A 24,949-nucleotide genomic window follows, 5' to 3' on the forward strand; every position below is an offset into this window, starting at 1 on the left:
TCGTCTTTTCTCTCCTATTTCTCTAAGAATTGCTGTCATCTACCGGCCCCCTGGACCGGTATCAGCCTTTCTTGATGACTTCTCTGCCTGGCTACCCTACTTTCTCTCTTCTGAAATCCCCACAATTATTCTTGGGGACTTCAACATCCCTGTCAACACTAACACTACTATTACTTCTAAACTTCTCAGTCTAACCTCATCGCTTGACCTGAAGCAATGGATACAGGCTCCTACCCACTCCAATGGCAACACCCTTGACCTTGCCTTCTCCTATCTGTGCACTCCGTGCAACCTCTCCAACAATCCACTCCCACTCTCTGATCACCACCTTATTAGTTTTGCTCTCTCCTTGTCTTCCACCTCTTCTCCCTCCAACCGCCTAACAGTTACACGCAGAAACCTTCGCCACCTCAACCCTTCTCTTCTCTACTCTGCTACTGATCACCTCTATGACAAAATCTCCCCCCTGTCCTGCCCCAACCTAGCTACTTTCATCTACATCAGCTCACTGTCTTCCTCCCTAGACAAGCTTGCCCCCCTCACTACACGCAGAATTAGGCCCCGACTGCTACAACCCTGGCAAACAGATGACACCAGAAGTCTCAGAAAACGTAGCCGAGCTCTTGAGCGTCTGTGGCATAAGACTAAGACCCAGGAAGACTTCACACAATATAAATCTGCCCTCCTAAAATACTACTCCTGCCTTCACACTGCCAAACAGACCTACTTTATCACACTCATTAACACCTTCTCATCCAGTCCACGTCAACTCTTCTCTACCTTCAACACTCTACTCTGCCCTCCACTGCCTCCACCCACCAACTCACTCACTGCCCAGGAGATTGCCAATCACTTCAAAACTAAGATTGATACAATTCATGAGGAGATCGCCAATGCGCAAAAACCTCCCCCATGCAACACCTCATGTCCACAGATACAGTCATTACTTCCCTCATTCAACCCTGCTACTACTACTGAGGTTGCTAAACTTTTATCTAGCACTCATCTAACCACTTGCCCCCTGGATCCTGTTCCCTCGCAAATGCTACGCTCACCCTCTGACTCGATTCTACGCTCTCTAACTCACATTTTCAACCTCTCCCTCTCTTGTGGCATCTTCCCAAACGCTCTAAAACATGCGCTAGTCACCCCCATACTAAAAAAGCCCTCACTGGATCCCACCAATCTCAACAACTTACGTCCCATCTCCTTACTCTCCTTCTCCTCCAAACTTCTTGAAAGACTGGTCTACAACCGATTAAGCGACCATCTGACCATGAATAAACTTCTTGATCCCCTTCAGTCCGGTTTTCGCCCTCAACACTCCACGGAAACTGCTCTCCTTAAACTCTCAAATGACCTACTAATGGCTAAAGCCAATGGACACTATTCTGTACTACTTCTCCTGGATCTCTCTGCTGCCTTTGACACAGTGGACCACCCCCTCCTCCTCAAAAAACTCCACTCCTTTGGTCTCCATGACTGTACTCTTCGCTGGTCCTCATCCTACCTATCCCACTGCTCCTTCAGTGTCACTTACAACTCTACTTCCTCCTCTCCTCTTCCTTTTTCCGTCGGGGTCCCCCAAGGTTCTGTTCTCGGACCTCTCCTTTTCTCAATCTACACCACCTCCTTGGGTCAGTTGATTGCCTCCCACGGCTTTAAATATCATCTCTACGCTGATGACACCCAAATCTATCTCTCCACCCCCCAGCTCTCTCCATCTGTCTCCTCACGCATTACCAACTTATTAGCAGACATATCAGCCTGGATGTCACATCACTTTCTCAAACTCAACCTATCCAAAACCGAGCTCATGATATTTCCTCCCTCAGGTGCCACTTCCCCTGATCTCCCTGTCAAGATCAACGGCTCAACTATCAACCCATCTCCCCACGCCAAGGTTCTAGGTGTAATCCTGGACTCTGAACTAACCTTTCGACCCCACATTCTATCACTATCCAAAGCTTGCCGCCTCTGTCTTCGCAACACCTCCAAGATACGCCCCTTCCTAACCAATGACACCACAAAGCTTCTAATCCACTCCCTGGTCATCTCCCGCCTTGACTACTGCAACTCCCTCCTCATTGGTTTACCTCTAAATAGGCTATCCCCACTTCAGTCCATCATGAACGCTGCGGCCAGGCTCATCCACCACACAAACCACTCAGCGTCTGCTACACCCCTCTGCCAATCCCTCCATTGGCTGCCACTCAGTCACCGAATTAAATTCAAGATACTAACTATAACTTACAAAGCCATCCACAACCTGGCCCCTAGCTACATCTCTAACCTAGTCACAAAATACCAACCTAATCGTTCTCTTCGCTCCTCCCAAGACCTCCTGCTCTCAAACTCCCTTGTCACCTCATCCCATGCTCGCCTTCAGGACTTCTCCAGAGCCTCCCCCATCCTCTGGAATACTCTTCCCCAATCCGTCCGATTTTCTCCTACCTTATCCACTTTCAGACGATCCCTGAAAACTCATCTCTTCAGAGAAGCCTATCTGGCCCCCACCTAACAACTGTACATTTATCTTCTCAATCAGCACATCACCCACAGTTATTACCTCTTGTATCTCTTGACCTTCCCTCTTAGATTGTAAGCTCCAAGGAGCAGGGCCCTCTGATTCCTACTGTATCAAATTGTATTGTATTTGTACTGTCTACCCTCAAGTTGTAAAGCGCTACGTAAACTGTTGGCGCTATATAAATCCTCTATAATAATAATAATAATAAGTGAATTTTTAATTTAAGTGGGCGCACTTTGGCTCTGCAGAAATAGATTGCACAAAGTGAGAATATACAGCAAACTACTTTGAAAAAATACCAAACGGGGGTTGCATGCGCGGCGCTGAGCGAGATTGACGCCTGACACGGAAGCTCTGCACACCGCGGGACACGATCGGCTCACAGAGGGCTATAAACGGCCTTACACCCGACACTTCTAACACCCCTCGAGGCACAAAGACAGAGTGCATGTTCTTTTTACTTTTATTATTAAACAAGTGTGATTTAACTGGACTTCTGTCTCGGCCTGATTTCATGATTTCTGACAATGGGAAGCCAACTGGCAGAATATGTGTAAATGCACCAAATCTCTTACTATTAGGGAAACAGCGATTTAATTATTTACCCGCTGGTACTATACTCCTTTGCGTTTGAGAAAGATCTAACTACAGACTTCCTCATCTTGTTTCCGAGGATGTGCTCTTCCAGGTTTTTTTTGCACGTGTTCCGGGAATGTGAAGCTCTGCAACCTACTTGGAGGGCGACTCTGGAGCACATGGCTCTGACACATACTCACTGTCTACTGTTTGAAAAAATCCCTGATATGCCGAAACCCCCTAATGAAACTATTACACACTATTTGTATTGCGCTGCATTGGGCACAGTCCCATTCTCACAAGTTATCTCTCGAGTTGATCAAATAATGTTATCTGAAAAAATATTTCCCACACTGCATGACTCCATCCCTATCTACGACGCTAAATGGAACCCTTGGTTCACTTTTCATCTACAAGAATTACCTGAGTTATTGTTTTCTTTTTATTTCTGTTGTTTTTGACTTTTCTGGTTGCAGTCTTGTTTGACATACCATATAGCTGATAAGAACATATAGCATTAAGATTGTCATGTTTAACCTTGAATACTTATCTATTTGGACGATCATTGTCTAACTCTGTAACCCAAATGATTTTTCGATAAGTAGTTTTATATCCCATGTCATTTTGTATTGCAAACTTCTTTTTCTCAATAAAAAAACGCTTAGTAATAAAAAAAAAGAAAAACACCAAACAGACTGCAGGTGACCTTGTTTCCCTATCTAGCTCTCCTTCCTCTCTATAACATGTGCTTTCTACCAATCCTTCTGACAGTTGTGTCCTCTCTCATTAATCTCTCTTTCCCTCACCCCTCTTCTCCACCCCACAGCCTGTATATATCACCCTCACTTCTGTCCTCTCCCTATTACTGCACTCACCAACTATTGATAGTTCTAAACCCACATGCTAAGAAAACCTCCAGGACTCTGGGGGTATGTCCCTTCATATAAATCACACTCCCATATTACCTCCCTCAACCTTCTGCTTCTCTTAACCTCTGGAGAATAAACCCCAAACCCTGGGCCTCCATCGTTTAACTGTGCCCATCGCTCCCATCACCCCATGCCTTCTAGCAACAGCTGCAATCCACACAATTTAGTTTCTATCCATCTTCGTCCCAAAACCAGCCTTCACTTCTCTTGCACCCTTTAGATTGCCTGCTCTGTCTGTAACAAACTCACTTCTGTCCATGACTGATTAAAATATAACTACTTGCTGTTACTGAAACCTGTCTTCATGAATACAACACTGCTTCTCCTGCTTCCCTCTCCCATGATGGCCTTCTCTGGACTCACTCCCTCAGACCTAGTGGATGTAAGTGAGGTGGAGTGGGAATACTTCTAGCCCCACATAGCATCTTTCAAATACTTCACCCACCCCCCTCTCCTCATTTGAGGCACATTGTATTTATCTATTTTCTCCATTTTCTTTTAGAAGTGCTGTGTTATTTGCCTCCTGGACCAGTATCGACCTTTCTTGATGGTCTATCTGCCTGGCTGTCCTACTTTTTCTCTTCTGAAATCCCCACAATCATTCCCGGTGACTTCAACACCCCTGTTATAAAAACACAACTGCTACTTGTAAACTTCTCAGTCTAACCTTCTCTTTTGAACAGAAGCAATACACCATGGATACACAATGGATACACAATGGGTACACGCTTCTACTCATTCTGATGGTAACACCATTGACCTTGTATTCTCCTACCTATGCACTCCATTCAACCTCTCCAACAATCCTTCTCCTCTCTCTGATCACCACCTTATTAGTTTCACTCTCTCTCAGTCTTCCACCTCCTCGCCACCTAACCCACCTTAACCCTTCTCTACTCTGCTACTGACCATCACTAAGACATCATCTCATCCCTGTCCTGCCCCAACCTAACCATTTCTGTCTTCAATAGATCCCTCTACTTCACCCTGGACACACTGGCCCCCCTCACTACACACAGAATCAGGCCCCAACTTCTACAACCTTGGCAAACAGATAACACCAGAAGTCTCAAAATTATAGCTGCGCTCTTGAGCACCTGTGGCATAATACTAGTTCTTAGAAGGACTTCAACCAATAAACATCTGCCCTGCAAAAATACAATTCCTGTCTCCTCACTGCCAAGCAGACTTATTTTATCACTCTCATTACCAACTTATCATCCTGTCCCCATCAACTCTTCTCTACCTTCAACTCTACTTTGTCCTCTACTACCTTCATCCACTAACTCATCCACTGCTCAGGAGATCGCCAATCACTTCAAAAAAAGATTGATACAATTTGTGATGAGACCTCCGCTGTAAAGATACCTCCCCTACTTAACACTCCATGTCCACAGGTACAATCAACACTTTCGTTATTCAACCCTGCTACTATAGACGAGGTTGCTAAACTTTTTTCTAACACTCACCTAACCACCTGCCCCCTAGACCCAGTTCCGGCTACTAAATCCAAAAGACACTATAACTATTCTGTAATCCTACCCCAGGACCTCTTTGCTGCCTTTGACACAGTGTACCACCCCATTCTCCTCAAAAAACTCCTCTCTTTTAGTCTCTGTGACCGTAGTCTTTGCTGTTTTTCATTCTACCTATCCCATTGCACCTTCAGCATCAAAACTTTACTTCCTCTTCTCCTCCTCCTTCGGGGTCCTCCAAGGTTCTGTTCTTGGACCTCTCCCATTCTCGATCTACACCTTCTTCCTGGGTCAGCTGATAGCCTTGTATGACTTTCAATATCATTTGTACGCTGACGACACCCAAATCTATGTCTTTACCCCTCAGCTCACTCCATGAGTCTCCTCACGCATCACTAATTTACTAACAGACATATCAGCCTGAATGTCACACCATTTCTTCAAACTCAGTCTATCCAAAACCGAGCTCATAATATTTCCTCCCCCATGTTCCCCTTCCCCTGACTTCTCAAGATCGATGGCACAACCATCAACATGTCCCCACAAGCCAGGGTGCTAGGTGTAATCCTTGACTCTGAACTCTCCTTTCAGCCCCACATCCAATCACTGTCCAAAGCTTTCCGCCTCAACCTCCACAACATCTCCAAATTACGTCCCTTCCTAACCAATGACCTCACAAAGCTACTGATTCAATCCCTGGTTATCTCTTGCCTTGACTACTGCAAGTCCCTCCTCACCGGATTGCCTTTATATAGGCTATCCCCCCTTCAGCCCATCATGAATGCTGTTGCCAGACTCATTCACCTTACCAACCATTCAATGTCTGCTGCTCCTCTCTGCCAATCCCTCCGCTGGCTTCTGCTTACCCAACAAATTGAATTCAAAATACTAACAACTTATAAAGTCATCCAGAACTCGGCCCCCAGCTACATCACTAACCTAGTCTCACAATACCAACCAAATCATACTCTTCGATCCTCCCAAAACCTCCTGTTCTGTAGCTCCCTCATCACTTCCTCCTATGCTCATCTTTAGGACTTCTACCGAGCCTCTCCCATCCTTTGGAACTCCCTATCCCAATTTCCCTGACTATCTCCTGCTCTGTCCACTTTAAGACGATCCCTGAAAACCCTTCTCTTCAGAGAAGCCCATCCTGCCCCCACCTAACAACTGGACTTTTATTTTCTCCATCAGCTCATCCCCCACAGTTATTACCTTTTGTATCCTTTGACCCTCCCTCTTAGATTGTAAGCTCTAAGGATCAGGGCCCTCTGATTCCTCCTGCATTATATTGTATTGTAACTGTACTGTCTGCCCTCACATTGTGCAAACTGTTGGCGCTATATAAATCCTGTATAATAATAATATATATGTGTATCATCATCTGCTGGAGATAAAAGACATCACAGTGACTATGGAGGAAGAGGACGGAACATGACGGGGGGTTACTGGGTGTAAATAGAAAATAAGATCTTATTACCTCCTCTGCTGCAACTTCCAGCAACGTCTCCTCTCTACTTCCTCCCGACTCACCTCTCACCCGGAACTTCCTGTCTGTAGCTGACATCACTTCCTGTCTTCCATAGAGACTTCCTGTCTGGGTAAGAAGTGAGATCACCACCTTGTGGAGCTCAGGGGAACCTCAACCCAGAGAAACGCCTCGTAGTGTGAACACGGCCTTGTGCTGTGTGTGTATGTACTGTATATCCTTATAGATGTGTAGTGCTCCCCCCCGCAGAGAGCGGTGATATTAACTGGTTCTTTCCCCCACAGTACAGCTCCTGGGGAGACCAGATATAGTGAAAACAGTCCTGGGGTAAGCAGATATAGTGAGTGCAGAGTCCAGGGAAGAGCAGATATATGACTGCAGGCTCCTGAGGAGACCAGATATAGTGACTACAGTGTCCAGGGAAGAGCAGATATATGACTGCAGGCTCCTGAGGAGACCAGATATAGTGACTGCAGATTCTTTGGAAGAGCAGATATAGTGACTGCAGGCTCCTGGGGAGAGCAGATATAGTAAATGCAGAGTCCTGGGGAGACCAGATATAATGACGACAGGCTCTTGGGGAGACTAGATATAGTGAAAACAGAGTACAGATCTAGTGACTGCAGACTCCTAGAGAGGGCAGATATAGGGAGTAGGGATGAGCCGAACACCCCCCCGGTTCGGTTCGCACCAGAACCTGCGAACGGACCGAAAGTTCGCACGAACGTTAGAACCCCATTGACGTCTATGGAACTCGAACGTTCGAAATCAAAAGTGCTCATTTTAAAGGCTAATTTTCATGGTATTGTCCTAAAAAGGGTTTGGGGACCTGGGTCCTACCCCAGGGGACATGTATCAATGCAAAAAAAACTTTTTCAGGAGCAGTGATTTTAATGATGCTTAAAGTAAAAAAAAAAAGTGAAATATTCCTTTAAATATCGTACCTGAGGGGTGTCTATAGTATGCCTGTAAAGTGGTGCGTGTTTCCCGTGTTTAGAACAGTCCCTGCACCAAATGTCATTTTTAAAGGAAAAAAATCTCATTTAAAACTGCTTGCGGGTTTAATGTAATATCGGGTCCTGGCAATATGGATGAAAATCAGTGAGACAAACGGGGAACCCCGCACCCAAATTAAAATAAGGAAAGGTGTGGGGCCACCAGGCACTATATACTCTGAACAGCAGTATACAGCCGGTGCAAACAAGACAGGGACTGTAGGTTTGTTGTTAAGTAGAATCTGTTTGTCATTTTGAACGGGTACATTTTTAACGTGTTTAGCTTCAGCCAAAAAATCTTTTTTAAGCTTTTTGGAAAACATAGGGAAGGGTTATCACCCCTGTGACATTTGTTTTGCTGTCTTTCCTCCTCTTTAGAAGATTTCACCTCACTTTTTGTCCCAATAGATTGGAAAGCATCAGTGGAAAGGAGAAATGTTTTTCCCATATTAACTCTTATAGGAGAGAATTTCCCTTCCTAGGGGTAGATTTCATCTCACTTCCTGTTGTCTCCTTCCGTTTGCAAGTAGGAGTCGTTTGTAAGTTAGATGTTTGAAAGTAGGGGCCTGCCCTATATACTCAGCAGAAATTTGTCCCTTAGGTGTTGTTGTGGCCACAACAACGTAAGCCCTCACAGGGCCCTGCTGTGAAATATTAGATCAAGAATTGTAATTACATGTCCCCGTTGAACAGGGGCAGAAAAACTGGGCCTTTGGTGGTGGTGGTGCTGGTGCCACAACACTGTAAGTCCTCACTCGCTCTTGGTGGGTGCAGAAATGGGCCCTGCTGTTAAATATTAGATCAAGAATTGTAATTACATGCCCCTGTTGAACAGGGGCAGAAAAATTGGGCCTTTGGTGGTGGTGGTGGTGCTGGTGCCACAACACTGCAACCCCTCACAGACACTCTAGTTGGAACGCAGGAACGAGCCCTGCTGCAAAGTATTGCATCAAAAATTGTAATTACACGTCCCTGTTAAACAGGGGCTGAAAAATTGTGCCTTAGGCACTGGTGGTGGCGCCCAGAGCCAAAAATGTTCTTACAAGCTATCAGCGTGATGATTGAGGAGGAAGAGGATAATTACTCAGGGATAGTCACTCAGCATCAGCATAGGCAGTCTTTGGAGGGATCTGAGATTTCAAAAAAAATTATTCGGTTACATCAGCATCAGGTGCTTGGTAGCTGGTGGTGATCCAAGATCGGTTACCACGCCTCCAGCAGCACTGAATGTGCGTTCCGAAAGAACGCTGGATGCAGGACAGGCCAGTAGCTCAATTGCATACTGTGCAAGCTCTGGCCAGTGACCTATCCTCAAGACCCAGTAACCCAGAGGGTTTTCGGTGGGAAAGGTGTCCAAGTCTGATCTTGCCCCTAGGTATTCCTGCACCATGTAAAACAGACGCTGGCGATGGTTGCTGGAACCGATCATACCTTGGGGCTGCGGACCAAAAAATTGTCTGAACGCATCGGTCAGATGGCCACCTTCTCCACCACTCCTTCTTTGACTGACCGAAGCCTCAGCAACACGTTGTCCAGAAACAGGAGTTTGTAACCTCCAGTCTCTGGGAACGCGTTGCACAGACCTTTCTGCAAGGCCTCCCGAAGATGTTTCATCCTCTGCGATGGCAAGATAAGGTCCGCAACCTTACCCTTGTAACGTGGATCAAGGAGGGTTGCCAGCCAGTATTGGTCCTTCTCCTTGATACCACGAATACGAGGATCCTTACGCAGGCTTTGCAGGATCAGGGAGGCCATGCAGCGTAGGTTTGCTGAGGCATTCGGTCCGGAGTCCTCTGGGTCACTAAGGACGACATGGTCCGCAGCCACCTCCTCCCAGCCACGTACAAGTCCATGTGTTTCTTGGGACTGATCCCTTAAAGACTGCTGCTGATGCTGAGTGCCAGGCTCCACCTCCATACTGACACAATCTTCCTCCTCCTCCTCCTCCTCCTCGTCCTATTCCTGTGTGATCGGCGGGCACGCAGGAACACTGTCTGGATAAAGGGGGCCTTGAGAGCTAAGGAAGTCCTCCTCTTCCTGCCTCTGTTCTGCCTCAAGTGCCCTGTCCATTATTCCACGCAGCGTGTGCTCCAACAGGTGGACAAGGGGGACAGTGTCACTGATGCATGCAGTGTCACTGCTCACCATCCTCGTGGCCTCCTCAAATGGTGACAGGACAGTGCAAGCATCCCTGATCATGGCCCACTGGCGTGGGGAAAAAAATCAAGCTCCCCTGACTCTGTCCTGGTGCCATAGTCGCACAGGTACTTATTGATGGCCCTCTGCTGCGTGTGCAGCCGCTGCAGCATGGCCAACGTTGAGTTCCACCTGGTGGGCATGTCACAGATTAGGCGGTTCTTGGGCAGGTTAAACTCCTTTTGGAGGTCAGCCAGCCGAGCACTGGCATTATATGATAGGCGGAAATGCACACAGACTTTCCTGGCCTGCCTCAGGACATCCTGTAAGCCCGGGTACCTGCCCAAGAACCGCTGCACCACCAAGTTAAGGACGTGAGCCAAACAGGGCACATGGGTCATTTGTCCCTGTCGGAGGGCAGAGAGGAGGTTGGTGCCATTGTCGCAAACCACCATTCCTGCCTTAAGTTGGTGTGGCGTAAACCACCTCTGAACCTGCCCCTGCAGAGCTGACAGAACCTCTGCCCCAGTGTGGCTCCTGTCCCCCAAGCACACCAGCTCAAGCACCGCATGGCATCTTTTGGCCTGCGTACTTGCGTAGCCCCTTGAACGGCTACGGAGCACCGCTGGTTCCGAGGACAAAGCACAGGAAGAGGCCATGGAGGAAGAAGAAGAGGAGGGGGTGGGGGAGAGAGGTGTGTCACAATCATTAGCATTTTGGAGGCGTGGTGGCGGAACAACCTCCAACACTACTGCACCTTGTCCTGCATCCTTCCCAGCTGCCAGCAGAGTCACCCAATGCGCCGTGAAACTTAGGTAACGTCCCTGTCCATGCCTGCTGGACCATGAGTCAGCGGTAATATGCACCTTACCGCTGACTGCCCTGTCCAGCGAGGCATGGACATTGCCTTCCACATGCCGGTAGAGAGCCGGAATCGCCTTCCGTGAGAAAAAGTGGCGTTTGGGTACCTGCCACTGAGGAACCGCACATTCCACAAACTCACGGAAGGGGGCAGAGTCTACCAACTGAAAAGGCAGCAATTGAAGTGCTAGCAATTTTGCCAAGCTAGCATTCAACCGCTGGGCATGTGGATGGCTGGGAGCAAACTTCTTTCGGCGGTGCAGCAGCTGGGGCAGGGAAATTTGCCTGGTACAATCTGACGTCGGTGTACAAAAAGCAGATTGCCCACAAGTACTTGGCTGTGACACACCTAATTCTACACCTTCATTCCTCTCAGTGCAGGTCTCAGAGAGGACTGAAGGTATAGTGGGGTTGGAAATCTCAGCTGATGAGGAGCAAGGAGAGGTCCTCTTTGTTCTTTGGTGTGGGTCTTTTAGATACGCTTGCCAACGAACTGCATGGCAGGTCAACATATGTCTGGTCAAGCATGTGGTACCCAAACGGGAGATGTTTTGGCCACGCGAGATACGCTTGAGACATATGTTGCAAATAGCAGCGGTGCAATCTGATGCACTCGTCTCAAAAAAGGCCCACACCAAAGAACTTTTTGAATAACGCGCAGAGACTGCAGCGCCCTGCACATGTGGAGCTTTGGGGTGTGATGCAGTCAATGTGCTGCCCTTAGGCTGGCCCCTGGAGGGCATCCTGCCTCGTTGGTGATGTGCCGCCTCCTCCTCCTCCCCCTCTCTCCTATCAGGCACCCACATTGAGTCAGTGACCTCATCATCCCCTCCCTCCTCATCACTGGAGCAAACCTGGCAGTATGCTGCAGCAGGGGGAGCATGACTGCCAGATTGCTGTCCTTCTTAAGCACCCACTCTGTCCGTGCTCATGTTACTGCCTTCATCAAGCTCAGTATCATCATCAGAGCCTTCCAAACGCTGGGCATCCTCCTGGAGCATGTACCCAACACTGTGGTCAAACAGTTCGAGGGACTCCTCAGGAGGACATGGTGGGGCTAGGGAAGGAGTCACTGATGACATTGAGCCGAGGGAAGAGGCCGCTGCTTTGCCAGACAAAGTACCCTGGGTATGGGTGAGAGAGGATGAGGAGGATGAGGATGGCTTGGTCATCCACTCGACCAAGTCTTCCGCATGTTGCGGCTCAACACGGCCAGCTGCCGAAAAAAAGCCCAAGCGTGTCCCACGGCCACTTGCTGATGAGGATGCACCGTCTCCACGACCAGCACTAGACACAGAGCCTGTTTGCCCTCTCTTATTGGCTTGTGACTGTCTGCCTCTCCTTCTTGGCCTTCCAGACATAATAATGGCCTGTAGCTGCACTAAGCTGGGATTGTATATATATATATATATATATATATATATATATATATATATATGTACTGATACTGCAGCTAGCAAAATCAACTGCCTGCCTGTAGTATGAGAACACCACCAACCTTCTACAGGTAGCTTTAGCTGAACACTGTGAGGTGGACGCACCCCACTAACTTGTAGGTTTAGCTGAACACTGTGAGCAGGACGCACCCCACTAACTTGTAGGTTTAGCTGAACACTGTGAGGTGGACGCACCACACTAACTTGTAGGTTTAGCTGAACACTGTGAGCAGGACGCACCCCACTAACTTGTAGGTTTAGCTGAACACTGTGAGCAGGACGCACTGCACTAACTGTAAATAGTCTAGCTGCCTGACTGTGGTACTAATAGGATCAAAAGAACACCAGTAATTTTCTTTAGGTAGCTGTATATACTGTAACAAGACAAGCCTGCTTGTCAGTAAGAAGATAACAGGAACGGGGAGACCAGACCTGGGGAGACCAGATATAGTGACTACAGGCTCCTAGGGAGACCAGATATATGACTGCAGGTTCCTGGGGAGACTAGATATAGTGACTGCAGAGTCTTGGGAAGAGCAGATATAGTGACTGCAAGCTCCTGGGGAGAGCAGATATAGTGAATGCAGACTCCTAGGGAGGGCAGATATAGGGAGTGCAGGCTCCTGGGGAGAGCAGATATAGTGAATGCAGACTCCTGGGGAGACCAGATATAGTGAATGCAGGCTCCTGGGGAGACCAGATATAGTGACTGCAGGCTCCTGAGGAGAGCAGATATAGTGAATGCAGGCTCCTGGGGAGACCAGATATAGTGACTGCAGGCTCCTGGGGAGAGCAGATATAGTGACTACAGGCTCCTGGGGAGACCAGATTGATGACTGCAGGTTCCTGGGGAGGGAGACTAGATATAGTGACTGCAGAGTCTTGGGAAGAGCAGATATAGTGACTGCAAGCTCCTGGGGAGAGCAGATATAGTGAATGCAGACTCCTAGGGAGGGCAGATATAGGGAGTGCAGGCTCCTGGGGAGAGCAGATATAGTGAATGCAGACTCCTGGAGAGACCAGATATAGTGAATGCAGGCTCCTGGGGAGACCAGATATAGTGACTGCAGGCTCCTGGGGAGAGCAGACAAAGTGAATGCAGGCCCCTGGGGAGACCAGATATAGTGACTACAGGCTCCTGGGGAGACCAGATATATGACTGCAGGTTCCTGGGGAGACTAGATATAGTGACTGCAGAGTCTTGGGAAGAGCAGATATAGTGACTGCAAGCTCCTGGAGAGAGCAGATATAGTGAATGCAGACTCCTAGGGAGGGCAGATATAGGGAGTGCAGGCTCCTGGGGAGAGCAGATATAGTGAATGCAGACTCCTGGGGAGACCAGATATAGTGACTGCAGGCTCCTGAGGAGAGCAGATATAGTGAATGCAGGCTCCTGGGGAGACCAGATATAGTGACTGCAGGCTCCTGGGGAGAGCAGATATAGTGACTACAGGCTCCTGGGGAGACCAGATTCGTGACTGCAGGTTCCTGGGGAGACTAGATATAGTGACTGCAGAGTCTTGGGAAGAGCAGATATAGTGACTGCAAGCTCCTGGGGAGAGCAGATATAGTGAATGCAGACTCCTAGGGAGGGCAGATATAGGGAGTGCAGGCTCCTGGGGAGAGCAGATATAGTGAATGCAGACTCCTGGGGAGACCAGATATAGTGAATGCAGGCTCCTGGGGAGACCAGATATAGTGACTGCAGGCTCCTGGGGAGAGCAGACAAAGTGAATGCAGGCCCCTGGGGAGACCAGATATAGTGACTGCAGGCTCCTGGGGAGACCAGATATATGACTGCAGGTTCCTGGGGAGACTAGATATAGTGACTGCAGAGTCTTGGGAAGAGCAGATATAGTGACTGCAAGCTCCTGGGGAGACCAGATATAATGACTACAGGCTCCTGGGGAGACCAGATATAGTGACTGCAGGCTCCTGGGGAGACTAGATATAGTGAAAACAGAGTACAGATCTAGTGACTGCAGACTCCTGGGGGGGGGGGGGGCAGATATAGGGAGTGCAGGCTCCTGGGGAGAGCAGATATAGTGAATGCAGACTCCTGGGGAGACCAGATATAGTAAATGCAGAGTCCTGGGTTTAGTAACACTTTAACCATTGCATTGCCAAGAGTGGAGTTGTGTATGCTGTGGCTTGATCTGTGCTGAACCTATTTTTAAGAACGTTAGACCTCTTCAGTTTTGGGGGGTTCTCGATCTGGTAGGCGGTATAATCCGGTATAGAGTTGGTGTTTGACAGAGCATGAGCTTTAGGATGTGCTACAGCAACTTACATTTATAAACAAAGAAATGGTAGAGTTTAAAGAGTCTGCAAATTACATTTTATTGTCGGCTCATTAAAAAAAAAATAAAAAATCAGCACACGGGCCCCTCCAAAATACATACAGTGCATTGAAAAAGTATTCATACCCCTTGAAATTTTCCACATTTTGTCATGTTACTACCAAAAACATAAATGTATTTTATTGGGGATTTTATGTGATAGACCAACACAAAGTGACACATAATTGTGAAGTGGAAGGAAAAATGATAAATGATACAAATAAATATGTGAAAAGTGTGGGGTACATTTGTATTCAGCCCCCTTTACTCTGATAACCCTAACTTAAATGTAGTGGAACCAATTGCCTTCGGAAGTCATCTAATTGGTAAATAGAGTCCACATGTATGTCATTTAATCTCAGTATAAATACAGCTGTTCTGTGAAGCCCTCTGATGTTTGTTAGAGAACCTTAGTGAACAAACAGCATCATGAAGGCCAAGGAACACACCAGACAGGTCAGGGATAAAGTTGTGGAGAAGTATAAAACAGGGTTAGGTTATAAAAAAAATTTCCCAAGCTTTGAACATCTCACGGAGCTCTGTTCAATCCATCATCGGAAAATGGAAAGAATATGGCACAACTGCAAACCTACCAAGACATGGCCGTCCACCTAAACTGACCGGCCGGGCAAGGAGAGCATTCATCAGAGAAGAGCCAAGAGGTCCATGGTAACCCTGGAGGAGCTGCAGAGATCCACAGCTCAGGTGGGAGAATCTGTCCACAGGACAACTATTAGTCGTGTTCTCCACAAATCTGCCCTTTATTGAAGAGTGACAAGAAGAAAGACATTGTGAGAAGCCATGTGGGGGACACAACAAACATGTGGAAGAAGGTTCTCTGGTCAGATGAGACCAAAACTTAACTTTTTGGCTTAAAAGCAAAACGCTATGTGTGGTGGAAAACTAACACTGCAAATCACCCTGAACACACCATCCCCACCGTGAATCATGGTGGTGGCAGCATCATGTGGTGGGGATGCTTTTCTTCAGCAGGGACAGGGAAGCTGGTCAGAGTTGATGGGAAGATGGATGGAGCCAAATACAGGACAATCTTAGAAGAATCCCTGTTAGAGTCTGCAAAAGACTTGAGACTGGGGTGGAGGTTCACCTTCCAGCAGGACAACCACCCTAAACATACAGCCAGAGCTACAATAGAATGGTTTAGATCAAAGCATATTCATGTGTTAGAATGGCCCAGTCAAAGTCAAGACCTAAATCCAATTGAGAATCTGTGGCAAGTGTGACAGGAGTCACTTTGGGTGGGGGCTTTCTGGAACTCAGCTTACCTTGGAGATCTCTGGAGACTCTGTGTCCAGCTCCCCTGGCCCCTCCTATGTGTAAATCACCCAGTGTCCATTAGGGGCCCAGGGTGACGGAGAACCCCACTATGATCTATGCTATTTAAACACACTGTACAGCCACACTGGAATGTTGTATATACAGTAGGTATATATTGTGTGTTGTCTCATGCTGTTTTGGACTCTTTGCTGGGATCGTTTGGGGTGTGGCTGTATTCCAACGTTCTATTGTGTCTTTCTGCCTTGGATATTATGGGATGTGTATGTAGATTAGCTGTGATTTTGGTGGGGGCCAATTCTTCCAACAGCTCTCCCTGCTGATAAGACTGTTTAGTGATGAGAAGTTTGAATACACCTGACCTGTGTGTCTATTGTGATTGGACAGTTTACCCCGCCCTCAATCCAAGGGTGGTGGGGAGTGTCTCTGAGTTAGATATCTGCTGTAACCAGGGCCGGACTGGCCTACCGGGATACCGGGAAATATCCCGGTAGGCTGGCTGCACTAAGTACCGCTGGGGCCGCTTTTGCCTCGGAGCTTGGCTGGCTGCCAGCCTATGTCACACAGTGTCAGCAATGTAAAGAGCAGCGGCGGCCGCCGCACCATGCAATGGCTGTGTGCCTCTGTCACTGTGTCTCCTCCTCCGTTCCGGCGCCGTGTCTGTGTGCCTGAGGGGAGGAGCAGGAGAACACTGTGCTGCTTGATTATTTGCCTTCATGACTCGTCCCGTGCGGCGCCAGCACCGCCCCTAATCTGCACGAGGAGAATAGAAGTGAATGGCCGGCCGTGCAGCTGCAGCACAAGAATTAAGGTACTAAAAATCTCTCTCTCTCTCCCCTCCCCCCTCTCTCTCTCTCTCTCCCCCTCTCCCTCCACCCCTCTCTCTCTCTCCCCCCCTCTCTCTCTCCCCCTGTCTCTCTCTCTCTCCCCCCCTTTCTCTCTCTCCCCCTCTTTCTCCCCCTCTCTCTCTCCCCCTCTCTCTCCCCCCTCTCTCTCTCCCCCTCCCCCCTTTCTCCCTCTCCCCTCTCTCTCTCCCCCTCTCTCTTTCCCTCTCTCTCTCTCCCCCCTCTCTCTTCCTCCTCTCCCCCCCTTTCTCTCTCCCCCCCTTTCTCTCTCCCCCCTCTCTCTCTCCCTCTATCCCCATCTCTCTCTCCCCATCTCTCTCTCCCCCCCTCTCTCTCTCCCCCTCCCTCTCTTTCTCCCTCTCTCTCTCTCCATCTCTCTCTCCCTCTCCCTCTCTCTTTCTCCCCCCTCTCTCTCCCCTCTCTCTCTCTCTCTCTCCCCCCTCTCTCCATCTCTCCCTCTCTCTCGCTCCCTCTCTCCCCTCTCTTTCTTTCTCTCTCTTTCTCCCCCCTCTCTCTCTCTCTCTCTTCCATGTTTTGTTCAAGTGCCAGATTATCTTTGAAAAGCTGTATACCATCAAACGCTGCCACCGTGCCCTTAGATTGCCAACACTGTGCCCTGCCCATCAAACGCAGCCACTGTACCCATAAATTGCTGCCACTGTGCCCCATCAAACGCAGCCACTGTACCCATCAATTGCAGCCACTGTACCATCATACGCAGCCACTGTGCCATCAAGCCCAGCCACTGTACCCATAAATTGCCACCACTGTGCCCATTAAACACAGCCACTGTGCCCATCAAACGCAGCCACTGTACCCATAAATTGCCGCCACTGTGCTCATTAAGCGCTACCACTGTGCCCATCAAACGCAGCCACTGTGCCCATCAAATGCAGCCACTGTGCCCATCAAACACAGCCACTGTAACCATCAATTGCCGCCAGTTTGCCCCATCAATTGCCGCCAGTTTGCCCCATCAATTGCCACCAGGTTGCCCTTTAAATCCTGCCAGTGTCCCCCCCGCCCGGCACTTACCTGTCTCAGGTCAGCGCGTTGCTCCACGCTCCCTCCGATAGGTATCCAATCACAGCGCCTGTCGCTTCAGCCAATCAGGTGACAGGTAACCAGACCCAGTGCACCTGATTGACTGAGAGGCAGGTCAGTGTTAGGGAAGCGATTTATTTGATTTCCTAATACAGCACTGTATAAGCAGCGAACGCACAGCAGTGTGCCCGCTGTTTACCAATTTGGAAGCCTATTAGAACCGACACCCCCGCCGCTGTAATTCAGATGCCCGATGCCCGACAAGGGGCTGGACACCTGAATAGGGGGCGGCAGCAGCGACAATAGATAGATTCATGCAATGCATGAATCTGTCTATTGAAGATTGACGGGTGCAATGGACGCACCGCCACTGCCCAGTTGTATTTCCCCTGGGTGGGCAAATCCCACCATGTTTTACATTATACATTCCTATACACTGTGTGCCCTATAACAAGGAGGTGGGCATTAAGGGACAGAGTGGTGTGCAGGCAATTTATTTATGTTACGTTAATAAAGTTTTGAACATGTTTACGTCTTCCATACTTTGAAGTAAAATTCTTTGATTATTCCTTATTCTGGCAATATATATCACCATAGCAATAAGTGGACTGTTCTTGATGATTGTTCCACTTTTACCACTTTCAACTGTAATTTTCTTTTATATATATATATATATATATATATATATATATATATATATATATATATATATATATATAAAGCCCTATGTGCTTTTATATGTGTCTTATCTATATATAATGCACTCTTTAAATGTGCTTTAAAATGCATGGTTTTCCATTTTATGAACAAGAAAATAATGACGTTATGATGTTGGGCTGGTACATTAATGCTATGGGGCTGGTATGACATTTTTTCCAGGGCTGGTTTTCATTCCCAGTCCGGCCCTGGCTGTAACATGTGCTTGAATAAAGGGAATTTGATGTTTTTCACCCTACACTGAGTTACGGCTGGTGACTGGGTGAGCTAAAGGGTCTTGGATAGTGCTGGTTCTGGACAAAGGAAGCATTTACGGTAGACATAGACTTGTTTAGGACAAGGGTTCGTCACAACTGGTTGGCAGCAGCGGGATCATGCTTCCTGGCTGTGAACACATCCAAACCTAAACCTGGATCCAAGATCAGGATAGCAGACTTCAGTCACCCCAGCGGAGATATGGATCTGGCATCAGAGTTTCTGAGGCTACTGCGGATAGACCTTTCAGCATACACCAGGTCACCAGGCAGTTTACCCCGCCCTGAATCCAAGGGTGGGGGGGAGTGTCTCTGAGTTGTATATCTGTGGTAACATGTGCCTGAATAAAGGAGTTTGATGTTGTTGTTCACCTTACACTAAATTACGACTGGTGACTGGGTGGGCTAAAGGGTCTTGGATAGTGCTGGTTCTGGACAAAGGAAGCATTTACAGTGGACATAGTCCTGTTGAGGACAAGGGTTCGTCACAACAAGACTTGAAAATTGCTGTTCGCAGACGCTCTCTATCCAATCTGACAGAGCTTGAGATATTTTACAAAGAAGAATGGGCAAAAATATCCCTCTCTAGATGTGCAAAGCTGGTGGAGACATCCCCAAAAAGACTTGCAGCTGTAATTGCAGAGAAAGGGGGTTCTACAAAGTATTGACTCAGGGGGGTGCCATACAAATCCCCCCCACACTTTTCACATATTTATTTGTATCATTTATCATTTTCTTTCCACTTCACAATTATGTGCCACTTTGTGTTGGTCTATGACATAAAATCCCAATAAAATGCATTTACATTTTTGGTTGTAACATGACAAAATGTGGGAGATTTCAAGGGGTATGAATACTTTTTCAAGGCACTGTAGCAGATAGTTAGAGAAGCCTGCATGCTGTTTTTTTTTTTTTTTTGGATAGAAGTTGGCATGGAAATGTCATTTGCAGCAATTTTAAACTTTTTTCCTTCATAAAGGTCGGCGCTGCTGCAGCACTTTCTGTACATCACAGAGATATCCCCCTTCACAGGAAGGATTAGGACCCCCCAGACATGTTATTTAAAGGAATTGGACATTTTTAATGTTTCTCTTTAAGCATTTAAAAAGAAAATCGCTGCTCCTGGCTGAATGTAAAATGTATTTGTGATAGAATATGATTTCCAGGGCAGTGCAAAATACAATACAATTCTATACAGAACTTACACATTTCCTTTACACATTCATTCTACAAAGTTTTTAGAAACAGACCTGTAAGTGTTTGTGAAATCTTCCACCACAAAATGTACTCAGCCAATGAGAGGTAATGACTCCATTTTTATTTTAAAAACCCTAGAGGACCGCCTTTTAAGTGGTGGGGTTAACGTGTTTCGTCCTGAAGGACGACTTGAGAAAACAGACCTCTTGCTAGAGTTTATATCACAAAATGTACTCAGCCAATGAGAGGTAATGACTCCATTTTTATTTTAAAAGGCCTAGAGGGCTGCCTTTTAAGTGGTGGGGTTAACGTGTTTCGTCCTGAAGGACGACTTGAGAAAACAGACCTCTTGCTAGAGTTTATATCACAAAATGTACTCAGCCAATGAGAGGTAATGACTCCATTTTTATTTTTCTCCTGCTATCAATGGCCAACACGGTACAACACTTCATCCATGTCTTTGGTGATCTCTGATCTCCTTATGAACTGTTTCTTGCATGATGAAGATCAGCCATGGAGTATATCTGAGGTGTATATCAGGGTGTGCTTCTTCCCCACATGTCCAGCAACATTCATATACAAGACATTTCCCGCACTCACTAATACACCTCGAGGGTTGTGTGGGACCCCTGATGTACAGGAAGACAGGACTTCAGTGAGGAACATTTCCCTCACTCAGGACAAGGATATGGCTTCTCCCCCGTGTGAGACCTCTGATGTCTGGAAAGATTGCACTTCTCTGTAAAACATTTCCTGCACTCAGGACAGGAATATGGCTTCTCCCCCGTGTGAGATCTCAGATGACAGGAGAGACTGGAGATCGCTGAAAAACATTTCCCGCACTCAGGACAGGCATACGGCTTCTCCCCCGTGTGAGATCTCAGATGAAAGGAGAGACTGGACATCGTTGAAAAACATTTCCCGCACTCAGGACAGGAATACGGCTTCTCACCTGTGTGCAATCTCTGATGTGTGGAAAGACTGGACTTCACCGAAAAACATTTCCCACACTCAGGACAGGGATACGGCTTTTCCCCCGTGTGCAATTTCTTATGATAGGAAAGAGTGGACTTCTGTAAAAAACATTTCCCGCACTCAGGACAGGAATAAGGCTTTTCCCCCGTGTGCAATCTTTGATGACGGAAAAGATCAGACTTCTGTAAAAAACATTTCCCACACTCAGGACAGGAATACGGCTTCTCCCCCGTGTGAGATCTCTGATGATCGGAAAGATGGCATTTCTGTGAAAAACATTTCCCGCACTCAGGACAAGAATATGGTTTTTCCCCCGTGTGCAGTTTCTGATGATGGGAAAGATTGGACTTCATTGAAAAACATTTCCCGCACTCAGGACAGGAATACGGCTTCTCACCCGTGTGCAATTTCTGATGATAGGCCAGAGTAGACTTCTGTGAAAAACATTTCCCGCACTCAGAACAGGAATATGGTTTTTCCCCCGTGTGCAATTTCTGATGCTGGGAAAGATGGGACTTTACTGAAAAACATTTCCCGCACTCAGGACAGGAATACGGCTTCTCCCCCGTGTGGAATCTGTGATGTGTGGTAAGACTGGACTTATGTGAAAAACATTTCCCGCACTCAGGACAGGAATACGACTTTCCCCCCGTGTGCAATCTCTGATGATAGGAAAGACTGGACATCGCTGAAAAACATTTCCCGCACTCAGGACAGGAATACGGCTTCTCCCCCGTGTGCAATCTCTTATGTGTGGTAAGACTGGACTTCTGTGAAAAACATTTCCCACACTCAGGGCAGGAATACGGCTTTTTCCCTGTGTGCAGTCTCTGATGATCAGAAAGATTAGACTTCCGTGAAAAACATTTCCCGCACTCAGTACAGGGAAACCTCTTATCTGTTGGTTTATCCCTCACAGTCTGAGGTTCCTCAGGATAAGAGGAATACGATGGTCCAACCACAATGTGGGGCACCACAAAATACAAGATGGTGGTGTTTTCTGAATGCTGTGTGATGTCCTCATCTTCTACTTTACAGTCTGGAGACAAAGTGAGACAATCCTCTGAGGTTTTCCTCATCTCCCGTCCATCTACTAAAATAGAAAATACAAAGATTATTACTAGACATGAGCAGATTGGTTCCCCTAAACCAGGACTCCGCCCACATCAGGCAGCTTTGTCTCTGAGGATCTTACAATTCCCCCCTCAAGGTAACTAGTAAATGGGTCCTCTGATCTCCTACCAGTTCATTTCTTTATTCATGGACCTTAGTCAGAGAGTGAGGAAACAACGAGAACTGTCTTTTATAGGAGTGACAGTGATGAGGAGATTATAGGATGAGTGTCCCCACCCCCTCTATCACTCATTGCCATCTTCCCAAAGTCCTGCACTTCCTTATTTAGTCCATGATTTAGTAATGAATAACAGCGGGGCTGAGCCCCACCAGAGGTCAGAGAGTGAGGATGGGGGGAGAACAACCAAGATGAAGACTGGACTGATCCTGAAGACCACCATCATTGGGTTATTGACTCCTCCCTCATTATCACTTTCTGTTTAAGGTTCCAAAGTTTGAGAATGTTATCACATTATTATCAACATGTAAAAGTCTGTGCTCCAATCACATCATCAGATATAAAATGTCCAGCTGGTAGGAAATGGGTGTAATAAAAGAGAATACATATTATGTGTATATATAGCAGTGGGTGGAGGGGAGAGAGCAGAAGTCAGGAGTATGTAATGTACAACATAGAGAATATAGTGCCGGGGTCAGGAGTATGTAATGTACAACATAGAGAATATAGTGCAGGGGTCAGGAGTATGCAACATGCAATATATAATTACTATATACGGTGTAATAGTCAGGGGGACTCATAATATTGGTGTTCAGTAATCAGTGGAAGCTGAACTGTTTACTGGAGACAAGTTGTAGAGGTCCCACACCACTGCCTCCCATCTCCTGAGACTGCACTCAGTGACTTGGGTCTGAGACTATACAGACATATCCCTCCACCCGGCACAGCCAGCAAATAACAGAACAAGTAACGCCGGGAGAATTACTCTGTCAGAGGTATTGCTAGACCCGGGACATGAGGCAGAAGACTCAAGGTACATACCCCAGGTGCCTAGGCTGAGCAATGCCTATGGTGAAAATCTAACTTTTACTGCCAGCTGAACCCCAGAATCTCCATAAATCCAGTCTAGATACATAAATTGTGTCTGCAGCACAGAGAAGGAAGATTATCGGAGAGAAATACAGGAATACAGGACGGGGGAACACAGCTCAGGAAAGTGACCAGGGGATTACAGGCTGATATCACCCAGTCCCCACCCTACTCTGGACCAATCAGTGAGCAGTATGGGTGGAGGAATGGATTTAGAATTAATGACCCACCTGTACTGATCTCTGTAGGAGTGTCCTCCTCTATAAATGTCCCCATTATTCCATCCTCCTCCATAGACTGCTGATCATCCCTCATATACGTCTCCTCTTTAACCTCAAATTCTAAATCAATTGGATCTCCACTCTAAACCAAGAAAATGAGAGAAAATATCATCTATAAAATAGAAGATTTATTATTGTGACATCATATAAAAAAAAAAAACACATCCTCTTCAGAAGTCCATGTTCTAGATGCTCCGATCCACCAACCTTGTAAGAGTGAGGGATGGTGAGACCTTCCTGTGTGGAATCCCGGGAATACAGAGGACGGGGACATCTCTCTGGTGGGTTCCTTGTATTAGGTGGCTCCATCATATCTTTGTGTCCTTCTGAAAAGTCCTCCATCACTCCATACTCCTCATCCTCCTCTTTATACTCTTCTTTAACATCAATATTATCATCCCCAAGGTTTCCACTCTGAAAATATAATAAAACATTTATTTCAACAAACATGCTTGTGTATAAATCATAACTACCAATAATTGTCAATCATCTACCTGATGATGGTGAGGGATGGTGTGATCTTCCTGTGTGAAATCCCGGGAATGCAGAGGACGGGGACATCTCTCTGGTGGGTTTCTGTAGCTGAGTGACTCTTCCATGGTGTCTTGGTACAGATTTTTGTAAACTTTTAGATACTCTGACTCTACCATCACCCCATCCTCATCATCCTCCTCTTTTATCTCTTCTTTAACCTCAACTTTAGGATCTCTCAGGTTTCCACTCTATATATATATTAAAAATGACATCAATTGTAACAATGCAGATAATGTACAGATCCTAATGATACTATCAGTGATTGTTCCTCATCTACCTGATGATGGTGAGGGATGGTGTGACCTTCCTGTGTGGAATCCCGGGAATACAGAGGACGGGGACATCTCTCTGGTGGGTTCCCATTACTGGATCCATCTGTAGGAAACACACACACTGACTGAATACATTGTTTCTATGTGTTTATCAGATGATGGGGGATCTAGGTGGACCCTCCGTACTGCTCTCTCCTTTACAATAAAGTCTCCTCTTACCCGGTGATGTGAGGGGCGGCTGATTGTCCATCATGATGTCCTTCCCAGCACCGCTCACCTCTCGTGTCAGCAGCTCGATGATCTCTCTGGTGGCTTCTAGAATCTTCTTTTTATTTCTCTATTCTATTAGGGAGGGAGGTGGAGGCAATGTGATGGTCATATGATCTCCAGAATTCACAGGAGGAAAACTCTAGATTTGAACACAAATAGTAAAATCAAATGACATTCCCAGAATCCTTCTCACCTCACTGGTCAGGTCTCTTTTTATTTAAACCCCACTTCATGCTGAGGTTTCTGATATTACATACAATGAAGGTTCAACAGCCCTACTTTGAAAGTGAGGAGGCCAGGGGCCGGTCCACATCCTAAGAGCATCAGAAAAAAAGAG

At 47.0% G+C, this 24,949-nt stretch overlaps 1 protein-coding gene across 1 annotated transcript in view; it reads right to left on the bottom strand.

Moving 5' to 3' along the window:
* LOC141104770 (uncharacterized) overlaps window positions 1-24,949 on the bottom strand; it is a 208,937-nt gene that overhangs the window by 26,720 nt on the left and 157,268 nt on the right. The window contains exons 9-10 of the mRNA XM_073594501.1: window positions 21,054-21,985; window positions 10,617-10,624 (exon numbers count right to left, since the gene is read on the bottom strand). Of these exons, the coding sequence (XP_073450602.1) occupies window positions 10,617-10,624; window positions 21,054-21,985 (940 nt within the window). The remainder of the gene's footprint in view (window positions 1-10,616; window positions 10,625-21,053; window positions 21,986-24,949) is intronic.

The sequence above is a fragment of the Aquarana catesbeiana genome, linkage group LG08, assembly GCF_042186555.1.
Source record: "Aquarana catesbeiana isolate 2022-GZ linkage group LG08, ASM4218655v1, whole genome shotgun sequence".
Lineage (NCBI taxonomy): Eukaryota > Metazoa > Chordata > Amphibia > Anura > Ranidae > Aquarana > Aquarana catesbeiana.